Source organism: Poecilia formosa, unplaced genomic scaffold (genome assembly GCF_000485575.1).
Source record: "Poecilia formosa unplaced genomic scaffold, Poecilia_formosa-5.1.2 Scaffold66, whole genome shotgun sequence".
Lineage (NCBI taxonomy): Eukaryota > Metazoa > Chordata > Actinopteri > Cyprinodontiformes > Poeciliidae > Poecilia > Poecilia formosa.
The window spans coordinates 636,891-647,135 of record NW_006800005.1 but is presented as its reverse complement, the minus strand read 5'-3'; the positions used below and the strand labels follow the sequence as shown (position 1 = coordinate 647,135).

At 40.6% G+C, this 10,245-nt stretch overlaps 1 protein-coding gene across 1 annotated transcript; it reads left to right on the top strand.

Moving 5' to 3' along the window:
- The first annotated feature begins 506 nt into the window (after positions 1–506).
- cysltr1 (cysteinyl leukotriene receptor 1) lies at positions 507–5,005 on the top strand. Its single transcript, XM_007554762.2, has 2 exons — positions 507–1,840; positions 3,447–5,005. Exon 2 carries the CDS (start codon positions 3,506–3,508, stop codon positions 4,616–4,618), a length of 1,113 nt encoding a protein of 370 aa, XP_007554824.1. The 5' UTR covers positions 507–1,840; positions 3,447–3,505; the 3' UTR covers positions 4,619–5,005.
- Positions 5,006–10,245: the final 5,240 nt, after the last annotated feature.

The window sequence follows — 10,245 nt, the reverse complement described above, 5'->3', positions numbered from 1 at the left end:
CTCCTCATTTCATTCATGTATTTTATCGTGAGAGGTTTTTAAGTTTTAATTTTGTCTCTTTGAAGAACTTTAAACACTTTCATTTTTTCCAGTGAGTTAACCCGTCTTGTAAAATTCAACTTCAAATAAGGAACTTTATGCTTAATAGATTGTTGATTGATTATTTAGAAGTCAATATTAGCTTTACAGACAGTGATAAAAAAACAAAAAAAAACACTTGTAAAACTGCGACATGAAATTGAAATGTAAATATTTGGGTGTTGCACCAGTGCAACCAGTAAAAATAAAATAAAATAAAAAAATTGTCTAGAACCTAGTAAAAGCTTTAATTTCATCTCACCATGGACCAATACATTTTAGATTTATTTATCGAAAAAGAGGAATGCTATTAAATATGATTTGATCATTTCAGCGTACGTGAATTGCAATATTTTAAATTGTTTTAAAATTTGACTTTTAAAGGATTCCAAGGAATTTACAAGTCCACTTTGCAAAAGTTCAGACAATAAGCCAACGCTGCGGTACGTGTGTACATGAGTGTGTATTCATGAACTACTAAAAGGTTCAGAGGAATCGATAAGGAATTACTCAAAAAACTTACAAATGCACTTTCATCAACTCGCAGACGGGGTCAGAACAATTTATGCACTTGCTTTAGATGAGCTTAATGCACAGCGAGTCTGCGCCAGGCCATAGACTCGCTGGCGTTGACATGCTGTTTTATCTTCGCCCCCGTCGCTGGTGTCAAACCACTAAAATCGAGTTACGGGAGCATCATCGGGCTCTCCTCCCACCTCCTCGCCAGCCTCCGAAACGAGTGCATCCATTTCCACTGGCTTATCCGAACGCCATCAACTCGCTGCAAATGACGCTCATTACCAACACAGAGAGGAAATACTGCATATCACTGGGTTTGGCCTAAGTGTGTGTGTGTGTGTGTGTGTACATATATATCTATAAACATCATCGTGTGAGCTCAGGTTTCCTCAAGATCTCGACAAGTCCAGACACGGCACTGTAGTCACGCCAGACACGACAGAGACTCTTCTCACATTATGCAATGAATAAAAATGAATCATCAGTGCAGACCCGTCACGGTTCGGTTGTGTTGTCAGGTTTCTCAGTTCACGCCTAGTCAAAAGGTGTGCAGTGACTGCATGGTCTGCTCGACTATGTGTTAGAAACTACTTTGTAAATATGGAGCTATCCATTACAACAGGTTGGACATGACAGAGCAAACATCTAACCAAGAAACGTGAGACGACTCATAAAAAAGAGACGGAGTTTACGCTGCACATAATCCTGCATGTCCTGTACTCAGGGTGTGTGTGTGTGTGTGTGTGTGTGTGTGTGTGTGTGTGTGTGTGTGTGAAGAAGGGAGGGCAAGGAGGGGAGGAATTAGCAGGAAATAGATTCAAGACACATCAAGAAGTGCATAAAAAGCAGAGCTGCACTAAGCTGTATTCAAACGGCTGCAGGATGAAGAGTTGAAAGAGCCATTACTGAAACCAAAACTTTCTGCACCGCTGCACCTCTAGCTTCTTCATTTTCTTTTTTCTTTTTTTCCCCCACTCTCACCGGTTTATGTGTTTGCTGGACTGTCTGTGGCTTTTTGTGATGTCACCGGGTTCCTGCGCTGAGGAGACAGACCGGTCCTACGCTGAAAACACCTAAAACAGCCGAGAGCCTGAAGAGAGAAAGACAGAGAGAGAGAAGGAGAGAGAGCTTCATCCCTCCGCAGCTGATGAGGCGAAGCGGTGGAGGGGACACTCTGAAGCGGCACTACTGCGGTGGTCACCAGCCAGACCTGGACCTGCTTTAACAGGACAGAAAGTTGGTGGTAAGGACGACCTTTTTGAAGCCCTATTTGATGAAGGAGAAAGTTTTTGTTTGGCTGCTTTCACTTTCTGCCGTCTTGACTTGACCAGGAATGTTTGCTTAAGCGTACAGCTTTTGTTTTTATTTTGTCTTATCTTTTTTTTTTTTTTTTACAATGTTTGCATTTTAATGTATGCTTAACATGTGACCTTGAATGTAAAAGCTGTATTTAATATGGTAAGATAATATGCATGACAAAAAGTTTAGATAAATTAGTTTTCCTTGCATTTAATTCATAATTCCAAGTAGTTTTCTTCATTCTTATATTTTTCCCGGGATATGTGAATTTCATGTATTTTCAAATACCTGGAGGATAGAAAATGTAACAACCCAACTTAAAAATTGGTGAACTGTTTTAAAAAATATACTTTTCACATCTTAGCCACTTTTTTCCTCCCACCATTATCAATACGCACCATTGTTCTCTTAACATCTAAAAAATGACAGGAAACGGCACGCTGTAGATAACCTGAAATGGTGCCAGGAAATTGATCAAGCAATCATTTACTCAATGACTTACTTAGCATATTTCAGCATAACGTGGAGTGTCACTCTGAGATAAGGAAAAGAGGAAGAACGAAAGAAGAAGCGACGGGTTTAAAAACATCAGCAGCAGATAAAGAGATGTCTGAACATTCAAAAAATATAAAAACTATGAATCGAAACAGTGTCCTTATAAAATGTACTTCACTTTTTCATTAATGTATTTAAGATATTTCAACAAACAATAAGGACTGGAGATCAAATCCTAATCCCCTAATCAGGAAACAACAGGTGCAAAATCAACCTAAAACTGCTCTGTTAATCCAATTAATATCTAACTTTTTTTTTACAGACTTTCAGAAAGTCCTCAATTTGTGAATTCTCTCCATCCACCAAACTATTTCATCTTCAGTATTTCAACAGAAAACAACTAAAGTCCATGGAACAAATTTGAGTCTGTCTGGTAGATGGATAAAAAACAAAATGCCAAAGTATCTAACTCAACATTTGTTCTCATTTTGACGTTTTTATATACTGTAAATATTTGTAGATGAAGCACAGAAGAGGCCTCTTCCAATAAGCAAACCACAGTTATGCAAATTTACAAGGACTGCTCGTAAAACTGCAGTCCGTTGTTGAACAACAATGCTCAACAAAGCCTTAAGAGCCTATAAAACTATAATAGTCAAGTCAAGAATTTGGTTTCTCTGAAGGAAGTAATAATACCATAAGCATATGAACAAAACCTTCCATTAACTAGTCTGCATGTATTTGTTTGCAAGTAATCATTTTGTCATCAGTGATGGTGTTGGTTTCAGAGAGCTGTTTTGCTTTTTGCCAGTTTCTTCTAACTGTCAGGACTGTGTAGCAAAACCTGTGCAGCAGCGGCAGATATTAGTTATTTCACCTTTCCTGCTTTGATAAAATCTGTCACATGACAGGATGACAGTCTTAAAAATGCTTATCTGCTCTCTCTGTTTCCTCCAGAACATGCACAGCTGCTCAAAATATCTAAGTCAACCTATCTCATCAGAACAGCTTCTCATAATGTATGTATTTTTTCTACCTGTGTGTTTCCCTCACAGATTTTTGCAGATTTTTATCCTGCGGTCTTCCCCTCTGTCTCGGCAAGCTGCGACCAAACATGGTGCACCCAAACACGACACTCGGTCAGAACATAACATGCCCCCCCGACGACATCAACAACTTCCGTAACCAGGTCTACTCCACGTCGTACTCCCTCATCACGGTGCTGGGGTTTGTGGGGAACGGCTTCGCCCTGATCGTGTTGATCAAAACGTACCGCCAGATCACACCCTTTCACGTCTACATGATGAACTTGGCCATGTCCGACCTGCTGTGCGTGATGACTCTGCCTCTGCGGGTTCTCTACTACGTCCGAAAAGGTCAGTGGGAGCAAGGGGATTTCCTCTGCCGCATCAGCTCCTACTTCCTCTACGTGAACCTCTACTGCAGCATTTACTTCATGACCGCCATGTCCGTCACGCGGTTCCTGGCTATAGTTTATCCTGTGAGGAACTTGGGGGTAGCCACGGTGAACCGCGCTCGTTTTGTGTGTCTGGGGATATGGGTCTTCAGCAGTTTCGCGTCTTCTCCCTTTCTCATGTCTGGTCAATCCATTGACCCAGAGACAAACAAAACCAAATGCTTCGAGCCACCGGAACACAAAAGCGAACGTCTACCCAAGCTGCAGGCGCTGAACTACTTTGCTCTGGTGCTGGGGTTCATCCTGCCCTTCCTGGTTATACTAATCTGCTACGCCGGAATAGTCCGCACTCTGCTTTCTCGCAACCCGGCTGCCCGTCGACAGAAGAGCTCGGCTTCGAAAGCCATCAGGATGATCGTCGTCGTCCTGCTGACCTTCCTGGTCAGCTTCATGCCGTACCACATACAGCGCACCATCCACCTGAGTCTGCTTTCCACGGAGATGAGCTGCGAGGACAAGAACTTCATGCACAAGTCTGTGGTGGTGACGCTGTGCCTGGCCGCCTGCAACTCGTGCTTTGACCCCATGCTGTACTTCTTCTCCGGAGAGAGCTTCCGCAGTCGCCTGTCCTCCTTGCGCCACACGATGAGACGCAGCACCATCCGTCGCCCGTCCAAGATGAAGCACATCATCAGCTCAGACTCCGGGGAGAACCAGAACCAGGTCGAAGGCTTAACTCCGGCATGCATGGAGGATCATCGAACAAGCAGAGGGTCTCTGGTTAAAGCAGGGAATGAAAGCAACATATAAAGAACACAAAAGGAAAAAAAAACAAAAAAAACATTTTTTACAAATGTTGCTGGGTTTAACGTACAGCATGAGTATTAAACGTTCAGTAAGTTATAAGACTAATGAAGACAGGTTTCATTGAAATGGATATTTATTTTTCAAAAGACTGCTTATTTAAATGAGTAATATAATATCACACGAACAATAAACGGCAACCTGTTGTACTTCGTAGGTTAGTGTATGATCATATCGTTGTAGGAATGCCTCCTGGATAATGTTTTAACAGATGTTTTGAACCCCGAGTGTCATGAATGTGTCTTGTTTCATATGTATGAAGTACATGTGCCGTCTTTGTAAAATACTGTGGAAGTAAACACAACGTCAAAACAATAAATCATTTAGATAAATGAATATTTCTATCCTTTTTCTTCCACTGCAGATGGATGGTAGCGATCCATCTGCAGTGTTTACATTCAGCGATTGCCAGTTTAGAAATGTTTTCAAAGCTTTTAAAGCTTCCTTAATTTATTTAAACTTTTAAAGTGCTTTTATTTTGATAAGATCCCAGTAATAAAGTATTCATTACTGTAGTACTACAGTAATAAAGTATTTGCCCTTCGACGATCTCAGGATTGCATGACATTCTGCTACAGATTAGGGAACTATTAACCTCAGAACCTCACTTTAAAAAAATAAAAATATTTATAATAACCCTGTTAGCCGCCATCAATTCATAGCTACACCTTAGCAAGAAAAAACATCTAATCAACCAGCTAGAACAACATAAACTAATGTGTATAAAAGGAGCATTTAGTGGATAAATTGATCATAAAAATGATCAAAGGCCATATAAGTCCATTGAAATGGACTGAAATGTTTCTGGGATGTTTTATTACACAAAATTTCCATTTATTTGTGAAAAGACAGATGAGAGAACCCCTGACTAAACCAAAATAGAAACTGTTCCCTGACAGATTACTCTTCAATCGAGTATTGTGACAGCTTTCTTTACTGCAGATAATGAGAAGATTATTTTCAAAAATTATCTCAATTAATGCTTTTCAAAGTTAGCATGAAGCAATAACTCCATGGGTGATGCAAATTGATGCTCAATTTGCATCTGATCCATGGATCAATTTGCATCACCAAGCCTGCTCAACGTTGCTCAATTTCAACTTTGAGCAGGCTGCTCAATTTCAACCTTATTTTCTTTTTCTTTTTTTATTGCTTTTCCTACTCTATATTTTATTACATTTTATGAGAAATCCATCATATGACACCATTTCATCTCATGTATTCATCTTATCTCACTTTATCATATAGCTTCTCCCTCTTACAACACAAACACTATTAAAACTAGTAACAGGGTTTTTTACTAGTGTTTTACAATCTTTCGAGTAACTGAAAGATTGTTTTTGCTTGCGCCTTCTTTGTTTTGGCTCGGAAGACATAAGTCACACCGCTCCCGTGTTTGCAAGGTAAATAAGAAACAGGCAGTGAGACTGGCTGAACCCATCGCCCGGAAAGACGCAGACAAAACATGTGTGGCTTTGCTAATGTCAAGAAACTCCTCTACGAACATTAATATAGCTTGGTACAAAATGGCGGCATTTAGCTGTCAGCGTTTCCAGTCTTGATGTTAGACTGAGTACAAGTCCTGAATCTACGTTTGAGGTTAATGTTAAGTTTAACTGCTGCATACATTTTCTGTAAATAGGAACGTCGCACCAAAAACGCACCTGCCTCTCTCAGCGCGTCCTCTAATGCAGTTACACGCTCTGACCAGCAGGGGGTGCACCAACCCATCATTTAGTTCCTGTCTGTGGGTCGTTATCTTTTTTCCCCTGCATGCAAAACTCATCATAATGTTCCTTCTCAGCTCTTCTAGGCTAATTTACAAATTTAATTTGTTTTGACCAGATGAGTCACGAGGCTGTTTTTATTAATGTTATATAAACACTTGTGACTCTATATGGATCATGGAGAGCGGTAAGAGCGTGCCCTCTTCTATCTTTGAAGGCACAGCGATGATGATGAGACATCCTGTGCACTGGGCTTCCAGCTATATTAGAAATACAAAACAGCCGGGAGGGAAGATGCTGCTGAGGCCTGCCCTGCTGATTGGAACATAGAAGACCACTGTCTCTCTGCTTCATAAACAGATAATATCGAGCACATGATCGCCTCCCGCCTCCGTTTGCACAAGAGCATGTTTGTTTTGAGTCTGCAAAGCTGATCTCTCTCCGAGTTAGGAGGAGGCGGGTCACGTCGTTAATAATGTACCTTGCGAAGACGTTTGCTATATTAAACGTGTAAGGAAAGTCCCAGCTGAATATGTCTAAAAAAAAAGAAAAAGAAAAACTCCTGCCGCTAAAGTCATCACTCCCCTTAAGTGATTTAACCCAAATGCTCAATAGGTTCTGAGAAAGAGTAAGAATAAAACTTGTTTTGTTTTACAACTCCTGCTGTTGTTCTCCACCCAGGGCAGTGTTACGGCGTGTGTTTGCTGAGTGGATTCAAGTGCAGATGGGCTGAGGCAGAGAGTTGATGGAAGCACAGGGAGCCACAGGAGAACAAAAAACATGAAGAGCGTGATCGGGCAACTGGATCTAATGGGAGGAACCAGCAAAGAGTGGAGAGGAGCAGAAGTGTTTAGGTACTGGGAGATGAATGTGGACCAATGGACTGGACCTGGGCTGATTGGCTGATTGCAGGTGTGAGAGAAGAGCAGATGGCAAACAAAGAGAAAGAACGAGAGAGAGTGAGTGGTACAGGGGACTAGGAAATAAATCTAACATTAAAGAATAATTACACCTAAGAAACTAAACTAGAGAAACAAAGAATGACTAGATACAAGAAATAAACATAGTAGGAATCACTGAAGGGATCATAAACAAGACTCATCAAACAGAAAGCGGCCGAGGAGAACAGACTAAACAAACGTCAAAATACAAGATCCTAACAGGGCCGGTCTTCAGTGTGTCTGACAAAGGTGTGGTAATATATTTGTGCTGATCCATGTAGCTCAGGATCCTGACCGTCGGTCCAACCAGACAAAAGAAAAAAAAAAAAACATCCACAGAAACATTGGGATTTCCAAATGGTACTTTTCATTTTACTTTTTCCATTTTCTTTTGAGTCTGATGAATCTTCCTGCCATGTACAGATGCACTTCTCGTACTGTAAACGTAGGGCACAGTTTTATCCACCTCCTTTCCTCTGATGCCCTTAAATAAAATCCAGTGGCATAACATTCAAATTAGCTTAAAAAAATGAATAGGTCAGTAAGCGGAGTTACGGCTTTTGGCCTCTTGATTCGAAGGCTTTTGTGCGGTCTTCTGCACTAAATCAGATAAGCGATGCATCTAAGGTCAAAACTTGATGCAACACTCTTCTGATTTACTAGGCACCAGCACCGGTACCACTGGACCCAGTTTTCCTCTGAAACACACTGCTTATATGGTGCAAGCAGATGTACATACACATCGCCAGACAACTTCGTCATCCTTTCCTCCACAGTTGAGTTTCACGTTTGATCCCTACATCTGCTCTTTTGGACATATTTATTACGTCCACAAGGTATGAGCTTCAATCCAAAAAAGAATTAGGCAGCTGTTGCTGGAGGGTGGGGGGAAAAGAAAGTCTTGCAGCTGCATAAAATGTACATATTTGCTCTGATCTAAATTATCACACTTGTAAGGCAGAGTTTTGTTAGTTGAGCAAATATATAATGATTTTTGTGCATGTGTGTGAATAATTGGGACGACCAGAGCAGTAAATCACCTGTGATCTTTGGCACCGCTGCTGAAAATATTTGAAACGCTCCGAATTATATCTGAAAATACTTATTGCTGCGTCAGACATGCCGTTTCTTTCAAAAATGCACATAACTCAGAATGTTTGGACATTTTTTGACAAGTTAAGACCACAGACCCCCATGTACTCTATTACAATTATTTAGTGATAAGATCATTGCTATGCTCTAAATCGTTCCTCCAAATATAAGATAACTGAAAACTGACGACTAATGGTAGTCATGTCAGCAGATTCTCCTTACAGGAGCCGTGGACTTCTGCAGCTCCTCCAGAGTTACCGTGGCTTTCTTCTCTGCTCCTCTTGCCGGTTGGTTTCGGTTAGCTTAATACAAGTTTTAGATTTTTCTCTGGTTCAAGCAAAGGTGGGTGGAGTAACCAGAAATTATATTCAAATATGAGTCGCTTTACTTCAAAATAATTTGACTTAATTAGAAGTAAAAATATACTTCTCATGCGACGCCATGTTGGTAGGGATCCATCAGTAGCCAACTGTCAATAAAGTTGCTATAGAGTTGCTATGACAAAAACAAACAAACCACAAGCTTAGAACCAGCTCTCAGCTCGTTCCTATCTAATTTGTAAACATTACAACTATTACTCAATTATAATTTTTTCATTTATTTGGTCTTGAAGCCCTGGTTCATCTCTGCTTTGCGCTGCACTTGCCTACCAAGATGATGGTTCAGTGGCGTGGATCACTTCCGGTTCAGACTCACGGGAGCTAAGTATCGTGCTATAAAACTACGTCTAGACTTAGATTGCTTTAAGTTACTCATTGTTGGGTCTTACTAGATTTACATAACGTGCGACGCTTTTTTGACTTTGCCGACGGTGAATTAAGCCGCTGCCTCATGGTGACGTGTGTTCAGCTCAAAACGATGACGGAAAGTTAGGAGTGACGGATTCTTCCTGATGAGTGGTAGCTACAATAAATACAAGCAGACACGTGAGAATTAGCTAGAATCATGGGTGTAACGCAAACAAAGAACTCAGATAAATTATGACAAAGTCAATGGGATCCTGATAGAAAGGCCTCCACAGAGGCAACTTCTGGAGGCAACTGGCAAACCACTTTTTACTGTCAACATATATTAAATATAGCGTGTGAATTTTATTAATTCTATTGTCAGAGTCAGTTTGTTCTACTCGTGTCCCTTGAAATTGCCACTCAGGGACAAATTACTTGAAATAAAAAAGCAGTTTTCTTTCCTCTTATAATAATGCACCCCTTTGTCCTGGCCTGTTACAGAAAATCCCAATGAATCACGTCAAAACGTAAAGACAGGGTTCAACTGTCTTGTTTTTCCCTGTGTGTCCCATGTCTGAAGGGCCGTAATTGTCCGATTGCGCACAACGTCTATTAGATGAAGTTCTTCTGAATACCTTGGGTTATCCAACACAATCACTGTAGACGGAGGGAAGAGAAAACGGCTCAGTCTCTCTTAAAGGAAAAATGTTACATCTTCTGAGAATGTTGGGGGGGGGTTGGCACCTTTTATAAATATCTATTTAATCTTGTATTTTCCATCCTGTTTTGTCTCTATGTTTTTGGACCTTTCACTGCTTATAGGTGAAAGGTCAAATCTGCTGATTTTATATACACTACCTGTTCATACATTTTACAATGATATACAACTCCAGGTTACAGTAATTATTACACTGCATTTCACACACTATCCTTTCTCTTTTTTTAAGCTGTCTACTTGCTCGCCCTAGATGGTGGTAGAGGTTTTGAAAACACCTTTAACTGGATTACTTTAGTTATAAATTTCTCTAAAAAGATTTAAATCAACCTTGGCTCGGAGCGCAGCAAGCCAAGTAAACATCTAATGA

Bases quoted from the DNA above. Each gene is read 5' to 3' on its own strand.
- cysltr1 (XM_007554762.2), top strand. From the start codon at position 3,506: ATGGTGCACCCAAACACGACACTCGGTCAGAACATAACATGCCCCCCC.